This window comes from Gopherus evgoodei, chromosome 22 (assembly GCF_007399415.2).
Source record: "Gopherus evgoodei ecotype Sinaloan lineage chromosome 22, rGopEvg1_v1.p, whole genome shotgun sequence".
Taxonomy (NCBI): Eukaryota; Metazoa; Chordata; order Testudines; family Testudinidae; genus Gopherus; species Gopherus evgoodei.
Window position 1 is genome coordinate 13,940,980 of NC_044343.1, and position 18,528 is coordinate 13,959,507.

General features: G+C 52.7%; 1 protein-coding gene across 1 annotated transcript; it reads right to left on the reverse strand.

Moving 5' to 3' along the window:
- Positions 1-9,615: 9,615 nt before the first annotated feature.
- Positions 9,616-17,907, reverse strand: LOC115638771 (potassium voltage-gated channel subfamily V member 2-like). The gene is made up of 2 exons (XM_030540752.1): positions 15,630-17,907; positions 9,616-10,362 (listed from the first exon to the last, which is right to left on the reverse strand). The coding sequence occupies exons 1-2, from the start codon at positions 16,878-16,880 to the stop codon at positions 10,090-10,092; spliced, it is 1,524 nt and encodes a 507-aa protein (XP_030396612.1). The 5' UTR covers positions 16,881-17,907; the 3' UTR covers positions 9,616-10,089.
- Positions 17,908-18,528: the final 621 nt, after the last annotated feature.

Genomic DNA, 18,528 nt, shown 5'->3' on the forward strand with positions numbered 1-18,528 from the left:
GGGAGGAACGCTGTAAACAAAAATTGGGGCACCGCTTTTTGGCACCCCCAAATCTTGGTGCCCTAGGTAACTGCCTAGTTCGCCTTAATGGCTCCAGCGTGTATCAACTCCCTGCGCCCGTTCTGGGGCAGAGTGCAGTTTGCTCGTGGAACGTGCAGCGACTCGTCAGACGGCAGGGCTGCCATTCCGTGGAGGTATGAGCGGTGTGATGGACTATTTGTGCAAACTGCCTTCCCTGCCCATTTCCCTGCTGGCTGTGTATTTAACAGGCGGGTTACATTGCTCCCAGGGTTCCCCTGCCCTGTAAGCTACCCATAGCCCTGCACTGAACCTGTTGGGGGTGGGGCAGTTGTGAGGGAACTGATGTGATTATTACAGCTGCTGGGCTGTGGCAAACCAGCCCTCCAAGATATACCAGGTAAGGCAGGGCTTGGAGGCAGGTGCTTCAAACACTGAGCCCTCTGGGCACTAACCCTGGGGAGCCCACAATGACCCCCAGAGGGGCTAAATGAAGAGGTTTTTAACTGGGGCTGACAGAGAGGGGAAGCTGCAAATACCCTCCGTGCAATGGCTTCAATAGCTACAATTTAATATAAAACACTAATGGTTCCTAGCTGGGCCCTGGGGAGGGCACTGCACTAGGTTAATTCCTCAGATGTCTCTTCAGGGGGTTGGATACCTCCTGAGGTCCCTTCCAGCCCTGAGAGTCTATGATTCAGACCAGAGTCCCCTAGAGACAAACAAGAGTTTCTAGGTTTTCAGGCCTGGATCAGTTAGTGGGGTGTCTCCTTGGGGGCCCTCTGCCCTGGTTACTTGTTCAGCTGATGTTGCTTCCCCACAAGTTCTGCACAGGGCTGATCCTACAGTTCTGCATCATCCAGCCATCACACCCTGTTGACACCCACATCTGCCCTGATGTCCAGCCATCTCACCCTATTCACATGTGGGTCTGCACCGATGTCTAGCCGTCACACCCAGGTCTGCACGGATGTCCAGTTTTCCCACCCCATTCACACCCACATCTGCCCTGATGTCCAGCCATCACACATTATTCACTCCCGTGTCTGCACTGATACCCAGCTGTCACACCCACATCTGCCCTGGACCCTTTAAAGTGCCGCTGGAGCCCCACTGCTACTGTGCTAAACACAAACCCATGTTATACTGGGTCCCGTTATAGTGGAGTAGAGGTGTATATTGGAGTTCGAAAGGGTTCAGAAAAGGACAAAAAAAATGATTGGGTTATAGAACGGCTTCCATATGAGGAGAGATTAATAAGACTGGGACTTTTTAGCTTGGAAAAGAGATGACTAAGGGAGGATATGATTGAGGTCACAGCTAGCAAGAGAGGTTAAGAGTAACAAGAAGGGTTTCTTCAAGTATGTTAGCAACAAGAAGAAAGTCAAGGAAAGTGTGAGCCGCTTACTGAATGGAGGAGGGAACCTAGTGACAGAGGATGTGGAAAAAGCTGAAGAACTCAATGATTTTTTTTGCTTCTGTCTTCACAAACAAGATCAGCTCCCAGACTGCTGCACTGGGCAGCACAGTATGGGGAGAAGGTGGCCAGCCCTCTGTGGAGATAGAAGTGGTTCAGGACTATTTAGAAAAACTAGACAAGCACAAGTCCATGGGGCCGGATTCGCTGCATCCGAGGGTGCTAAAGGAGTTGGTGGATGTGATTGCAGAGCCCTTGGCCATTATCTTTGAAAACTCATGGCGATCGGGGGAGGTCCCAGATGACTGGAAAAAGGCTACTGCAGTGCCCATCTTTAAAAAAGGGAAGAAGGAGGATCCGGGGAACTACAGGCCAGTCAGCCTCACCTCAGTGCCTGGAAAAATCATGGAGCAGGTCCTCAAGGAATCATTTCTGAAGCACTTAGAGGAGAGGAAAATGATCAGGAACAGTCAGCATGGATTCACCAAGGGCAAGTCATGCCTGACTAACCTAATTGCCTTCTATGAGGACATAACTGGCTCTGTGGATGAGAGGAAAGCAGTGGACCTGTTATTCCTTGACTTTAGCAAAGCTTTTGACATGGTCTCCCACAGTATTCTTGCCAGCAAGTTAAAGGAGTATGGGCTGGATGAATGGACAATAAGGTGGATAGAAAGCTGGCTAGATCATTAGGCTTAGCGGGTAGTGATCAATGGCTCCATGTCTAGTTGGCAGCTGGTATCAAGTGGAGTGTCCCAAGGGTCGGTCCTGGGGTCGGTTTTGTTCAATATCTTCATTAATGATCTGGAGGATGGCATGGACTGCTTCCTCAGTAAGTTTGTAGATGACACTAAACTGGGAGGAGTGGTAGACATGCTGGAGGGTAGGGATAGGATACAGAGGGACCTAGACAAACTAAAGGATTGGGCCAAAAGAAACCTGATGAGAGTTCAACAAGGAGAAGAGCAGAGTCCTGCACTTAGGATGGAAGAATCCCATTCACTGTTCAGACTAGGGACCGAATGGCTTGGAAGCAGTTCTGCAGAAAAGGACCTAGGGGTTACAGTGGATGAGAAGCTGGATATGAGTCAACAGTGTGCCCTTGTTGCCAAGAAGGCTAACAGAATTCTGGACTGTATACATAGGGGCATTGCCAGCAGATGAAGGGATGTGATCATTCCCCTCTATTCGACGTTGGTGAGGCCTCATCTGGAGTACTGTGTCCAGTTTTGGGCCCCACATTACAAGAAGGATGTGGAAAAATTGGAAAGATTCCACCGGAGGGCAACAAAAATGATTAGGGGTCTGGAGCTCATGACTTCTGAGGGGAGGCTGAGGGAACTGGGATTGTTTAGTCTGCAGAAGAGAAGAATGAAGGGGGGATTTGATAGCTGCTTTCAACTACCTGAAAGGGGGTTCCAAAGAGGATGGATCTAGACTGTTCTCAGTGGTACCTGATGACAGAACAAGGAGTAATGGTTTCAAGTTGCAGTGGGGGAGGTTTAGGTTGGATATTAGGAAAAACTTTTTCACTAGGAGGGTGGTGAAGCACTGGAATGGATTCCCTAGGGAGGTGGTGGAATGTCCTTCCTTAGAGGTTTTTAAGGCCAGGCTTGACAAAGCCCTGGCTGGGATGATTTAGTTGGGGTTGGTCCTGCTTTGAGCAGGGGGTTGGACTAGATGACCTCCTGAGGTCCCTTCCAACCCTGATATTCTATGATTCTATGAAAATCATGACTGGCTTGGAGAAAGTAAATAAAGAACAAGAACTAGGGGGTCACCAAACGAAATTAACAGGCAACAGGTTTAAAACAAACAAAAGGAAGTATTTCTTCACACAATGCACAGTCAACCTGTGGAAGTCTTTGCCAGAGGATGTTGTGAAGGCCAGGATCATCATAGGGTTCAAAAAAGAACTAGATAAGTTCATGGAGGATAGGTCCATCAGTGGCTATTAGCCAGGCAGGGATGGTGTCCCTAGCCTCTGTTTGCCAAAAGCTGGGAATGGGTGATGGGATGGATCACTTGATGATTCCCTGTTCTGTTCATTCCCTCTGGGGCACTTGGCATTGGCCGCTGTCGGCAGACAGGATACTGGGCTAGATGGGCCTTGGGTCTGACCCAGTAGCGCGGTTCTTATGTTCTTATGTAGATGTGGGTCCACGTTGGAGGGTCCCAGGTCCTTAAGGAACAGGTTGGTGGGAATGGTCGGTTCCTGCAGGTTCCACACATTGATTTTGATCCCCACTGTGGTGACTTGTTCAACCCCTTTGCAATTCCTAATAATAATATTGTAGTGTTTGGTCCTTTGATCACCTCATGCCCAACCCCCAAATGTAAGTGGTAATTGGGGTTGCCAGAGTGCCCAGATTTACTAAGGCAACATTGGCCTCTGCTGCAGGATCCCACCCCGTCCAGAAATCAATTCTGTCCTTTCACACACACCCCATCCGTTCTGCCTCCCAGCTCCAGGCTAGTTCTGTGCCCCTTCCATGAGCCTCCAGCAGTTCCTGGGGTTTTTAATCTTCAAAGTTGGCCTTGCAGAGTGGTACACTTGTGAAATCCCTTGGAAGGCAAAGGTCATTCCCTGTGTGATCCACCCATGCAGTTGTAGCAATGTCCCACATTTGGGCAGTCACTGCAAAGGGGGTTTTGTAGCTCAGGCAGTAAAAGCTCAGCCTTCAAAGTCCAGGGGTTGTAGGTTTGAGCTCTGCCCCAGGCAGGGCCGGCGCTACCATTTAGGCAACCTAGGCAATGGCCTAGGACTCCAGAATTTTTTGGGGGTGCTATTTTGCCGGGGGGGGCGGCACGCAGGTTCGGTGGACCTACCGCAGTCATGCCGGCGGCAGGTCCAGCAGAGCCTTCAGACCAGCGGACCGCCCACGGGCATCACTGCAGCAGCTCCACCGGAGCCTTTCCAGCAGCGGACCGTCCGCCGGCATGACTGCGGTAGGTCCACCGGACCCGCGGGGGGCGGCGAAATGGCCGTCCGCCTAGGGCGTCAGAAACCCTGGCGCTGCTCCTGGCCCCAGGGAGTAAACGTTGAAGCACAAATTAATCTCCCCCCCCCCCCCGGGTTCGGTATTAGCTCATAACAGGATAGATTCAGTGCAGATCTGTTCTGTCTCCTCCTCAGGCAGCCACTCCTCACTGCTGTGGCACTGGGAACCTTCCCCAGTATATTTCATTCAGCAAATGGAGAAATGGGGAGATTTGATCTCCATAGCACAAACAGCATAGCGCTGCATTAAGGGCTAGACTGAGCCAGAGAGGGTGGTGCAGCCCCTGCCACTCCCAGAGGGAGCCCAGAGTGTCTGGTTACTCAGTCACAACTCCTTCCCTGCTCCCCCTTTGGCTCTGGGGACAGTAAACTACTGCAGCCCTAAAAAGGAAGCAGCTTATTTGCCCCTTCACACCAGCTCCGTTTCACTAGCCAGTGAATTGGGGGAGAGGCTGATCATTCCCTCTCCTCCCCGCCCTCACCTGTGGCAGAGGGCGAGTGAGCAGCTGGTATTTTCCCTCAGTGTCACCAGCCTCAAAACCCACAAGTCAGACCTCCCTAACCACGAGATTCTCTTCAAAATCATGAGATTTTTTTAATGATAAATTCTGGGTTCTTTTATTTGCCTTCTGGGAGGTGAGAGGTGAGGGTTGGTACTATCAAGGTTTTAACTTAGCTACAAGCTGAGATTCTCGTGTAATTACCAGGCACCCTGAGCTGGCACTTTAAGAAAAACACCATTTATCAGGAAGCTTGCAGTAAAACTGTGAGCATTGGGAACCCTTAGCACCCCGCACAGCTGTGTTCCAGTGAGCAAAAACGGGCCCTATATGTGGCTAGAGAGAGCCTGGTACCCATCTGCTGAACAGTGAGTAACTCCCACTGCCACTGCAAGGAAAGGTACTACCTCATGTACAGGTGGCCAACCTGGGCCCATAGAAAATATCCCAAACCCTGGTAAATCTTACTGATTTTTCTGCTGATCAGAATCAGGAAATCTCTGCTGAGAGATGTATTCTGTGGCCAACAGCAATGGCTTTATGGCAAACTCTGATTCATCATTTGCATTTTTTTCTTGTATAGCTGTTGTTTAGTTCAATAAAAATTGAAGAAAAGAAAAGGAAACACCAAACCAATTTTCTTTACACTTAGCATGAGGTTTATTCCCTGATGGGGCCCATAACCAGGGCCAACTCCAGGCCCCAGCGCAGAAAGCACGTGTTTGGGGCGGCCAATGGGAAGGGGCAGCACGTCCAGATCTTCGGTTGCAATTTGGCGGTGGGTCCCTCGGTCCCCTTTGGAGAGAAGGACCTGCTGCCAAAGTGCTGCCGAAGAATGAAGCAGCGCGGTAGAGCTGCCGCCGAAGTGCTGCCAATTGTGGCTTTTTTTTCTTTTTCCCCTTCGCTGCTTGGGGCGGCAAAAAAGCTGGAGCTGGCCCAGCCCATAACTCAACAGGTTTGTGGTTTCTAGCTGGAGTAGTTTTGCCTTTATAAGAGTGTGAACTGTCTGAGTTACCCACTCAGGGACGGCTTTAGGCCGATTCGCCCAATTCCCAGGAATCGGGCCCCACGCCTAAGAGGGCTCCGCACCTTAGACACTTTTTTTTTCTTTAAACGTACCCTGGGTCCCTGGCTGTGATCTACTCTGGGGTCTTCCATGGTCCCGCTCCCCTGAGGGAAGCGCAGGCGGGAGCGCGGCAAGCCCTGCGGCCCCGCTCTCCTGGCCTGAGCGCGGCAAGCCCCGCTCTCCCAGCTGAAGCCCCGGCCCGAGCGCAGCAAGCCCCGCAGCTCCGCTCTCCTGGCTGGAGCTCCAGCCGGAGCGTGGCAAGCCCCGCAGCCCGCTCTCCCGGCTGGAGCTCCAGGCCCTTTAAATAGCCTCCAGAGCCCTGGGGCAGTGAGGGGCTCCGGGGGCTATTTAAAGGGCCAGGGCTCCAGCTGCCTCTGCCACCCTGGTCCTTCAAATAGCCGCCAGAGCCCCGCCACCTCCATGCATTCCCCAGGGCTCCCGCGGCTATTTAAAAGGTCTAGGGCAGGGTAGAAGCTGGGGAGCCCCTGGCCCTGTAAATAGCCCCCAAAGCCCTGGGATAGCAGGGAGCTTGGGGTCTATTTAAAGGGCTGGGGCTCCAGATGCCTCTGCTGCACCCCCTGCCCTGCCCACACTAGCCCCGCTCCCCCTGCCTGCAGCCAGCCTGTCAAACCCCCTGCCATGTCTCCAGTCAACCCCTGCCACACACCCCTGTGGCCCTGCCCAAAGCCAGCCAGCCCCACACACACTGCTGCCCGCACCAGCCCTGCACACCCTGCCCTGTCTCCAGCCAACCCCTGCTGCAGCCCCCGCGGCCATGCCTGAAGCCAGCCCGCCCCACACACCCCCTATCTCCAACCAGCCCTGCACCCCTTGCCCTGCCTGCAGCCAGACCCTACCTCCAGTGAGCCCCTGCCCTGCCTCCAGCCAGCCCCACGTCCCTGCAGTTCCAGGACAGTAACCCTGCACACCTGCTTCAATGCGGGGGGGCAGGGAACAGCTGGGACCCACACATGTGAAATGGCGGTCATTAATAACCAATCAACAGCATATATGATGCAATGTACATAATATACAATTGTATTATTTATATAGTTATGGAAAGTAAATAATACATGGAAGAAATGAACGGCTTTTTTTTCCACTTTTTTTTTTTCAGTTATCCCTGCCGGGGCCCTGCCAAAAATGTTCGAATTGGGCCCCGCGCGTCCTAAAGCCGGCCCTGTACCCACTAACGCTTCAAGGTTTGGCCATTATAGCAAATCTCCTCACGCACAAGGAAGATGCAGGGAAGGGTGCAGCCGAGCGCCCTCACACACAGCTACAGAAGGGCAGCTGAGTCTGCACAACCGGGCGTTTAAAGCACAAGCACCACTATACACCGGGCCATGAGCAGACACCCACAGACACACCTGTGCACAGACAGATCACTGGACTCTTGCACCCAAAGAAGAGATCTGCCCATGAATGCAGTGGGTACCATATAAAACATTCAGCCCAGAGTCCATAGAAGGCAGACTGAGGGTATGTCTACATCTACAATTTTGCAGCGCTGGTTGTTACAGCTGTATTAGAACAGCTGTATAGGGCCAGCGCTGCAGAGTGGCCACACTTACAGCAACCAGCGCTGCAAGTGGTGTTAGATGTGGCCACACTGCAGCGCTGTTGGGCGGCTTCAAGGGGGGTTCGGGGAACGCGAGAGCAAACCGCGGGGAAGCAGGTCTCCTTCCCCGGGTTGCTCCAGTGTTCCCCGAACCCCCCTGCAAGCAGATCTCCTTCCCCGTGGTTTGCTCTCGCGTTCCCCGAACCCCCATGCAAGCAGGTCTCCTTCCCCGCGGTTTGCTATTGCGTTCCCCGAACCCCCCTGCAAACCGCGGGGAAGGAGACCTGCTTGCACGGGGGTTCGGGGAACGCGAGAGCACACCGCGGGGAAGGAGACCTGCTTGATTACCAGAGAGGTATCCTCAGGTATGCTGGGATACCTGCTTATTCCACGGAGGTCAAGAAAAGCGCTGGTAAGTGTCTACACTTGATTACCAGCGCTGGATCACCAGCGCTGGATCCTCTACACCCGAGACAAAACGGGAGTACGGCCAGCGCTGCAAACAGGGAGTTGCAGCGCTGGTGATGCCCTGCAGATGTGTACACCTCCTAAGTTGCAGCGCTGTAACCCCCTCACCAGCGCTGCAACTTTGTGATGTAGACAAGCCCTATGAAGGGAATCTATGTTTGAATTTTGCAAAATCTCTTGTGACCAATGTCTGCAAACAGCTTCCCCTGGCTAATCTACAGACAGTACTGGCTCCGCCAACCTGCTCTCCCTGGCGCAGGCACAGAGACATTTGCCAGTGAATATGACCCACTGTCCCATTCTGTTTTATTGGCTGAACATTCCTGCTGATACAGTCTCAGGCTCACCCTCCAGCAGACAGATTTCCCAGGCGCCAACAGAGCAGCAGCGTGAGAACAGCCCCCCCCCCCCCCAAAAAAAAAGGGAGTTTGCAGAAGAGCTCAGCAGCACCACCACTGCCCCAGCCAGCATGGGCAGTGGGTATCATAGGCTGGGGGAGGCTCAGCCTCCCCAAACAGCCATCCATGGCCACACCCACACTGCATCCCCTGGCCCCCTCCTGCTTCCCGCTCTGCAGTTCTTCCCCCATGCCATGGCCCAGGCTCGGCGCTCCAGTTGTAAAAGCTTCTTTGGGGTAGAGAAACGATTTCTCAGTGGCGTCCATTGGGTTCTGCCTGGGGCACAAAAGCTAGAAAAGACCTTTGATGTTCCATCAGGCCCTGGGGCCCAGCCCAGGGCAGAGCAGCCCTTAGCTGCATATCCTATCTGGCTTTGCCTCATCTAGTTCTGTCAGCAGCAGTGGGGCTTCCATGCTTTCCTGGGGGGTGACCAGGTCTCAGCCTGATACAGCTGACTGCTGGGGAATGTTCCTCCATTCAGCCTAATTGTGCCTGCAGGGGTCACATTAATTCCCTGCTTCCTCTCGGCTTGGAGAGCATTCTCAGGCCCTACCCAAGTCCCTGAGCCAAGCCAGGCAGCTTCAGCTGTGCCCTACACTCCATCCCTCCAGCCCCTGGGTCCTTTTTGTTGCTCTTCTCTGAGCTCCTGCCCTGACAGTCTGTCCCCAGGACTGGGCTGTCCAGGAATGAGCGTGACATTCCAGGCAGGTCACAGCAGAGGCTCGGTCGCCTCTCTGCTTCCGCCCTACAAATGGCCTGGACAGTTTTGCAGCCGTATCACATTGCAAATGCAGGCCTAACCTGCTGCTCTCACTCATGCGTTCCTACATCCCAGGGTCTCCCCAGGACCAGCGCTAGGGGTTTGAGCGTCCTAGGCGGACGGCAATTTCGCTGCCCCACGCGCTGGTCCTGTGGCTCCAGTGGAGCTGCCACAGTGGTGCCTGCGGAGGGTCTGCTGGTCCGTGGCTCCGAGGGAGCTGCCGCGGTGGTGCCTGTGGAGGGTCTGCTGGTCCGTGGCTCCGGGGGAGCTGCCGCAGTGGTGCCTGCGGAGGGTCCGCTGGTCTGCAGCTCCAGTGGAGCTGCCGCAGTGGTGCCTGCAGGAGGTCCACCGGAGCAGCGCAAGCAGCCGACCGTATGCAGGCAGCACTGCAGCAACTCCACTGGAGCTGCCTGCCGCCCCCTCCGGCAAAACAGCACCCACCAATTATTCTGGCGCCCTAGGCGATTGCCTAGGCTGCCTAAATGCTAACGCCGGCCCTGGGTCTCCCTCACAGCGAATGTGCATGTTACCTGGAGGTGCAGGGGCCAGGCCCAGGAAGTAGGTGGGCAATTCCAGGAAGCCTACTTGGGCAAGGGGGCTGAGTGTCTAGAATAGCCAGATGGATGGCCGAGTTGTAGGGTGGAGTATCCATGTCTAGCTGGGTGTGTGTGTGTAGGGTGGAGGTGGGGTAGCCAGGCTGGGAGGTCCGGTGACTAAGTTGATGGGGGGAAGTCGGGTAGTCAGGTTGGGAGCTCTGTTACCCAGGTCAGGCGGGCTGGGTGGTGGGTGGGGTAGCCATGTTGGATGGCCCTGCTGGTGGGGGAGATGTCTGGGTGGGAGGTCAGGTGGCCTGGTGGGTGCTCAGAGTAACCCGGTCACATGACCCACGGGGTGGCCCATTCAGCCGTGGACGTGGGCATCCCCACTGCAGCACTCAGCCAGCTTCTTCAGGGCTCGCTCCTTAAAGCGAATCTTCTTGGTGAACCTGAGTGTGAGGCTGGTCTCGTTCTCATGGGCTTTCAGCTTGCTGTAGTAATCGGAGAACTTGTTGTAGAGGATGGAGATGGGCATCCCGTTGAGAATGATGCCAAAGGAGATGCACCCGAACGCCACCATCCTGCCCAGCACCGTGTCAGGCACGGTGTCTCCATAGCCCACTGTGGACAGACTGACCTGGAAGGGGGTTGAGAGAGGGAAACGATCAGCCCCACCCTGAGCTCACATCCCAGCAAGCTCCTCCGGGACGGCTCAGCTTCTGAGCCAGGCCCCACCACTGAGAAACTCACCCCAGCCCCACTGCCACAGTCTGATCCCGTGTCCTGCACAGGACAGCTGAGTCACAGCCCTCCAGGGTCCTTTCCCCCCACTCACCCAAGCTGGGCACCACTCCAGGTGTCTCCACTAGGCCCAACCCTGCGACCAGCTTGAGGGTCAGCCTCATCTTGTCACCCCTCCCCCCAGCTTGCCTTTCCCTCTCACACCCACTATCCCATGTCACCCTTATCCCCACCACCTGGGCACCACACCATGTTCTCCCTCAGCCCCAGGGGTCCAGGAATCAACCCATATGTCACCCGCCCTCTGCCCTCAAAGCTACGCACCAATCCATGAGTTCCCCTTCTCTGACCCAAATTCCTGGGAAGGTCTTCATTGAAGAGTTAGGTGAGATCTTACCTGGATGCTGTCCCTAACCCCCTCCTCTCCACACACAAGCCCCTCATACTCAGGTTAGCTGGGTCAGCCAGGCTGGTAACCTGCCCTCATTTCAAAGAGGATAATGGCTAAATCGCTTGAGTACTGATAGTTATAGAATCAGGGGCCTGAAGGGGTCTAGTCCGTCCCCCAGTGCTGAGGCAGCATTGAGTAAACCTAAGCCATCCCTGACAGGTGTCTGTCCAGTCTGTTCTTAAAACCCTCCAGTGACGGGGATTCCACACCCTCCCTTTGTAACCTGGTCCAGTACTTAACAACCCTGAGAGTTAGCAAGTTTTTCCGAATTTCCAGCCTAGAGCTCCCTGGCTGTAAACCAAGCCAAATCCTCTTGTCCTTCTCTTGGTGGACATGAAGAGCAATTGCTCACTGTGCTCTTGATCACAAGTGTGACAGGTATGGCAATTTCCTGCTTATCCTTGGGAGATGTTATCCACTTAAGTTTAAGTATGTTTGGGGTCCATTGTATTAACTGAATGGCTTTGTTTTAGGATGGGCCAGGACTGGATATAATCTCTCTAGGGGTAGATGTGACAGATGTGAGACTTAGGAGTTCAAAGGACTGAATTGAAAATGTGCCAGGTATGAACAGACTTAGCTATGTCCTAAGAAAAGAGTGATTATTTGTTGTTACCTGTTCCTGGAGACTGAAGCTCAAAGGCCAAGCTGTGAAAGAAATGGCTGAACTGCCTAGCTGGTGCTCTGGTTCTGTATCCGAGACAGTTATGAAATTGTAACCATGGGGAAAACTCAGCCGTGAGGTTTGAAGTACTGACTCTCACCAGAGCCGACATTTGGAATTGGGCGATGACCTCTCATAAGCATTTCAGGATGTGTGTAGGTTTTTCTACTGTTTTTAATGTGTTTTCTCTGTAACGCTTTCACCATAAGAATAAAGGTGCTTGCTTAGAAAGAGTTGTGTGGTAACTTGTGACTGCAGGTAAAACACTGGTCATAGCCTCTGGAGAGAAAGCAAAGCACAGCATGGCTTGCTGGGGATATCACAATGTAGGCAAGGAACTGTGTGGCCTGGAAGTACCCCAGTCAGGAGGGAGTGAGTCGCGGGTCACCTCCCAAGAGAGGTGATGGCTGGGAGTCAAAAGCCTAAGAGTAGAAGACCCTGAGGGACCAGTTGCCCTGAAACTGTGTAAACAATCGTTTACAGCTGGGTGTGTGGCTGGTGCCTGGGCCAGCCCCCATAGGGGGCAGGGAGCACCACCCAGCTGCGCTCCTGGCCCCAGCTCTGTCCCTAGCTGCTGTCCCTGCACCCAGGGCTCCATTCCCACCCCCACTCCCACCTGTGACCCCAGCCTCAGCTTCCTTATCCCAGTCCAGGTGCCCCCCTCTCCTGGAGCTGCAGCCCCACTCCCATTCCTGGGGAGGGGGCATGGACAGGGGTAAGAAGGGGGACCACTGGAGTACAGTGACAGGCCTGCAGACAAGCCGGCCTTTGAAACCAAATGAGCCATGGTAAGACATCAAAAGGACATAGACTTTGTTAACTGCCCTCCCCACTCATATGAAGAGGAGTCAGGCACCAACACTTGTTCTATCACTTTGGATGTGGGGAGAAGAAATAAAAATTCCTGACAAGGAGAAGCTGGATTCCTCTGCTGCTTGTACTCCAAGGGGCAAGATTTCTAAGCATAAGCAAGGAGTCCCTACCTGTTTTGCCTGGATTAGCCCCAAATGATACGGAGTCTGCTTACTACAGACATTTCTAGTAATTTGAAACCTTCTGAAACCTGCCTGTACCTCACTTGGGTGTGTGTGCTGATCTGCTTTAACCTCACACATAATTCTCATTTCCTTTTCCTAGTTAATAAACTTTTAGTTAGTTTGTTCTTTTTCTGGTCTAGCTCTGTGGAGCTCGAAAGCTCGTCTCTCTCCCCAACAGAAGTTGCTCCAATAAAAGATAATACCTCAGCCCCCTTGGCTCTGTAATAGCTTGTGACCAACATGGCTACAACACTCCCCTTCTTCTGAGCTTCTGTCCTGCAGATGTCTAAATCCCATGGGCTCATCTACACGCAGGAAGGAGCTGTTCCTGATTAGCTCCATGTGTAGACTCTTATTCTGGAAAGAACTAAGACAGTTATTGCACTTTACATCAACGCTCCACCGTAATCAGAAACAACTTCCAAGTGTAGCCAAGGCCTTAACTGCCCAAATCAGGTGAATGGTGACAAAAGTTTATTTCAAAAGCTTCTAGGAGACACAGGGCTGATTCCCACCCACCCATCTCCCACCCCTTGTGTCAATGCTCAGGACAGTGAAAGGTGCGTGACAGATGCCTCCAGATCAGGAGGGCAGAGTTTCACACCTACCATGCCCTGGAGTAAATAAATGGCTGCACAAAGCAATGGCTGGGCACTGGCATACCAGGCCCCAGGAGTTCAGCACAAAGGAGATGTGCTTCAGATACAGTAATTCACTGAGGGTCTTCAAGGCTACTGGTGAGGTCGCAAAATTACAATTTTCCTACCAACCAAGATGGTGTTAGAATGACAGGAAACAAACCAACGACAGGAAAGGAACATAAATGGTATCACTGACTCAGTGTTTTGATTGTGCAGTTTGGATGTGGTGAGATTACTGCCACCTAGACATTTCTAGACATGGATTTTCAGAGGGTCACTTGCTGAAGCTTGGCCTGACAGGCTGGAGTGGACTTCCTGCTTCAGGACAAGGAGTGAGTTCTGTCATCCACTCCCGGTACCCAGAATGGACCATCATCCTGCTACGCCTCCACTCTCCTAACCCTAACAGATGTCCTGACCAGCCCAGCCCAGAGATTCAGATACCGTCACTGCATGTGTCTGGTTAACTCCAGGGCTGTGAACCTGAGATTCCTGATCACACCCACTCACTGGCGGGGAATTTTCCCACCCTCACCTCTTTCCTTCTGTCAAATCAGAATCTGGTTTAGTTGGCCAGGACAGCAGCACCTTTGACTGTGAGCCCATGGCCAGCTCTGCACATCCCTTTAACCCAAACCTGGTAAAAATTTGCCAACTCTGAGAGGCAGAAATGGAGTGGAAATCCATCAACTTCATGAAAAAACTCGTAGTGAGCTGTAGCCTACGAAAGCTTATGCTGAAATAAATTTGTTAGTCTCTAAGGTGCTACAAGTACTCCTGTTCTTTTTGCTACTACATCTGTAATTCTCTCAGCAGCTGAGCTGAGCGTTCCTATCTCTTCTTTTTCCTTTGAGCTCTTGTCTTTGAAAGAGACAAGAGTGGACTTTAGCATCTCAGAATAATCTCTGACCCAATGTGCATCCCCACAGGAACTTCCGATTCCATTGAGAAAGAGCAGGAAGCTGTGGGCTCTCTCCTAGAAAAGACACCACACTCCTGCAGGGAAGGGAATGAGGCAAACTATTGAAAGGAAAGCCCTGGTTAACCCTTCAGTCTCCAGTGCTTTAACTGATTTCCTGCCTGCTGTGTGCTAATACAATGGCAGCAGGTTTTCAATGGTGCTCATTAGCATGGGAATCACTGGCCATAACTTGGTGTGACCCCCGTACCACACAATGTTCTATAAACACCTCCCTGGACCTGAGATATGAGTCCTTCCCTATGCCCCAGTCTGGGCCCCTCTTCCCCCACCCAAGCTCAGGCCAGAATGGTTTCTCCACTCATCCCCCATGAGCCCAGACTCAACCTGTGTCACTCTCCCCCTGCACAAACCCAGGACAATCTGTTTCCCCTTAGTAGACCCATGTTTGGGTTCTGAGCTGCGCATTTTCTCCTTATACCCTACAAGCCCAGGGCTGAGCCATGTGTCTCCCTTCCCCTGCATGAGCCCCAGACAAACCCATGTACCTTCCTCAATCCCCAGGATCCTAATCTGGGCATCTCCCTTATACCCAGGCTGCAACCTGACTTGTGTGCCCCTTGCCCATGACCCCTGGCCCAAACCCCTTCATAGTTGATCTCCATCCCCTCCATCCTGTCACCGGCTCTGATATTGATCCGGGTTTACCTCCCCCTCCTTCTGGTGGCCCCACAGTTCTCCTCTCCAGCATGATCCCAGGCACTGCTGCTTGTGTCCCTTTTGCCCCATCCCTCCTGCCGTGTGCTGTGCGGGAATTCCTTTCCCTGTGTCCTAGAGAATGGGAGCCATGAGTACCAGTCACAGATGCTCACTGTTCCTGGATCCTGAGGGTTTAGCACCCTACCCCAATAACTAGACGTGGTGCTCTGCATGTTCCCAGTGCTGCATGGATGGTCGTGATGCCTGGGGCATGAGTGTCCTGCACTCCCTGGCCCAAGGCTCTCAGTTCCTGGCTCACATCGGCCTGGTTAGACGCTAGCTCTGCCAGGGTTTGGTTCTCAGCTACAGCTCCTCACTGTCCTTGAGTTCGCTGAACTGCTGTGTCACAGAGCCAGGTCCATCTGCCTGTCCCCACCTGGGTATCCCTGACACCACAGCTAGTGTCCTGTGCTGTGAGGCAGGAGCCCCCAAGCCCGGTGTCTCACTCCCTGATGGGACCCATGTACTGTGCTTTGCTGCCAAACTCCCAGTCGCCAGCTTCCCCCTCCAGAGTCAGCAGGGGACTGGGCAGCCTCTGTATTCAGGCCTGAGCCCAGCAGTTACTGCTCACATTGGGGGAGACTTCTGGCCAGCAGAGGTGGCGAATGTTCCTATGGCAGCCCCAGCAGATTCAGTTGCCCATGTGTACCCCACCCACACATTTCCCTTTACGTGGGGTGACTGCATCTTACCGCTGCCCACCACCAGGCATCAGGGATGCTGGTGAAGTTGGTGCCGGGGACATCATGTTCCACAGAGTGCATCAAAGCCGAGAAAGTGAAAACGCCCAGCGCAATGAAGAGGAGGAGGCAGCACACCTGCTGGTAGCACTGGCGCATGGTGAAGCCGAAGGCCCTCAGGCCAGTGGAGTGACGTGCCAGCTTGAGGATGCGAAAAATCCGCATGAGTTTGATGAGTTTCAGGACTTTCCCCAGCTTGCCCACACTCTCCATTTTGTGACGCTCCTCGTGGTAAAGTGCATCCCCTTCATCCAGGTGCTCAAAGAGAATCTGGATGTAGAAGGGCAGGATGGCCACCAGGTCAATAGCATTGAACGCTGCCCGCAGAAACTTCGGAAAGGTGGCTGTGGATATAAGCCGCATGAGGTACTCGGAGGTGAAGAAGACGGCACAGATGGTCTCCAGCTGCTCCATGAATGCCTTCCCAGTCTTGAGCTGCATCTCCTCCACTGTGCTGAGCGTCATGCCTACAATGGAGATCAGCACAAAGAAGCTGGACATGACGGCGATGATCTTAGCAGGGGTGGAGGAGTAGGGTTTTTCAATGAGGTTCCAGACAGCCTTTCGGAACTCCCCCAGACACTTTCCCTCAAAGTTCTCCTCCCGCTCCATGGGCTCTAGCTCTGCCTCCAGCTCCCGCTGTATTTTCAGGCACTCTTTGAGCTCATCTTGCTTCTCCTCAAACAGGATCCGGCAGCACCGCTGGGAATATTTCAGGTGGATACCCCAGTACTCAATTTCCTCCACAAAGTTAGTGGGGCACAGCTCATCCATGATCCACAGGACCCCGCTGCGGTAAAAGTGGAAGATGTAATGGAAGATTAAAGGGTCTCGGTCGAAGAAGTACTCATTCCTCCGCAACGAGTAGTCATCACAAAGTTTCAGCTTCTTCATGGGGTCCGTGGAGATGGCCAGCTTCCCGATTCTGGTGATGGGGTAACGGGCAGCCATTTTGTAAGGAATCTGGAAAGATTTGCCCCCAACGTTGATGTTGAGGAGGCATCTGCTCTGTCGGGGAGGATCCTGGCTTTTCTCCTGGCTCCTCTCAGTCACATTGTGCATGGAGCTCCACTGCTTCACCACACTGTCTTGTGCAAACGGGAAGTAGACCTCTTCTTCCTCTGGTGTCTGACAACACCCACGGTGGTTCCCGATTTTCAGACTGGCAGAGAGGCTTGCGCGCCTCTTCCCCAGTTGCCTCATGGTACCTGGTACTTCACATCAGAGATCCCCAAAATGACAGCCTGAGGGTTGACAGCTTTGATTTCATGGTAATGCTTCCATTGGGCGCGTGCTAAGAAAAGCTCCCTATACTCGTAAAGAGGCGATCAAAAGCACCCCACCTTCAGCCTCCATGGGCACAAGCTGCTTCAGTGCTTCATGTGCTGATTCCCTGCCGTGCTGGGCTGACAAAGCTGATTGCTTATCAGACTGAGCAACTGGGCTTATACTGCGGAGGCCGGAGACGGCTAAGTTCTAGCACCTTAAGACAATAATAAGATTGACGTTTTAACCCTTTATATAAGGAACTATTTCCATACAAGCATTTCTGTCATTCTTTTTCTAGTTGCCTCCATTTTAGCTGGTTGTTTCTACCACAAACTAGCCCCCTTTCAGGTAGGGAGACAACCATTTATCATTTCCGTTTCTGAACCTAACTGAAGGGCACATGGCCCGTCTCATGGTCATTTAACTCCTACCACTGTCTCAAGTGCCAAGGAGGCAACAGGAATAGAACTGTCTTGGAACGTCTACCAGCTTTTACCTCCATGGGCCACCAAGCTGAGATACTGCTCTGAGATTTATTCATTCATCAAGCATCTGTGTTTTAAAGGAATCGCTACGGCTCCATTCTGTCACCACTTTTCTGTGTCACTGCAACAAGAGACACTGCGACACATAGACTAGTGATGGAAAAGACCAACTGGGTCCTAGCTCATTCCCAAGCCAGCCCAGGGCACTCCCTATAGAGTCACTCGATGCTTTGTACAGTCCAGTTATAAGCGATAGGGGGATCCACCACTTCTGTCAGATGGGGATACTGGTGCTGACCTACTTCTCAGAGAGGCTTAATTAATGAATGTTTGTAAAGAGGAAAGGGCTAGATGCTAAGAGAAAGACAACGCTCAGCCCTCCTCCCGGTTTTCACCCATTCCTGTGGCTCCTCTTGGAACACTATCAATTGTCTGTAAAAAGCAACAGAGAGTCCTGTGGCACCTTAAAGACTAACAGATGTATTGGAGCATAAGCTTTCGTGGGTGAATACCCACTTTGTCAGACTCCTTGTTGCTTTTTACAGATCCAGACTAACACGGCTACCCCTCTGATGCTATAAATTGTCTGTAACTTTTCGGTAATGAAGTGCCCAGAGCTGCACAGAAGGACTTCCCTGCTCCATGACTTGATGAGCTTTGCATGGAGCCCATTCTCTTGCTACTATAATGCATCACAGGACCTTGAGTTAGTGATTCTTCCAAGACCACCATGCTTTTTGGATTGAAGCAGCTGGGTCTAATAACTCTGTGCATTTGCCTTCCTCTAGATACCCGGTGACATATTCAGAGGTGGCATGTTAGAGCCCCTTACACTGGCATAGAAACATGGCCCCCTCCAGCTTAAACCTACTTGCACCTACACTATCAAAGTCTATGGGAGTCCCAAGTTTGGTGTAACTTGCAAGCTAGGAGTTAGAAGATGTTTAAGTTCCACTTCTTTACTAGCCCTAACCCTGCTTTAAATTACTTTCTTCTGGTGACAGAGGACCTGCTGTGCTTCCCTCTCCCTTGTGCAGTCATTTACACCAATGTAAACCATTCTAACCTGGTAGCATTTTATACCACTCTGCACACTG

What these genes read in the sequence shown, in the direction of transcription:
- LOC115638771 (XM_030540752.1), bottom strand. Translation starts at nt 16,880, where the DNA reads ATGAGGCAACTGGGGAAGAGGCGCGCAAGCCTCTCTGCCAGTCTGAAA. An exon ending in ATGCCTGGTGGTGGGCAGCG is followed by an intron (nt 10,363 to 15,629) that starts GTAAGATGCAGT and finishes ACCCCCTTCCAG; the next exon opens with GTCAGTCTGTCCACAGTGGG.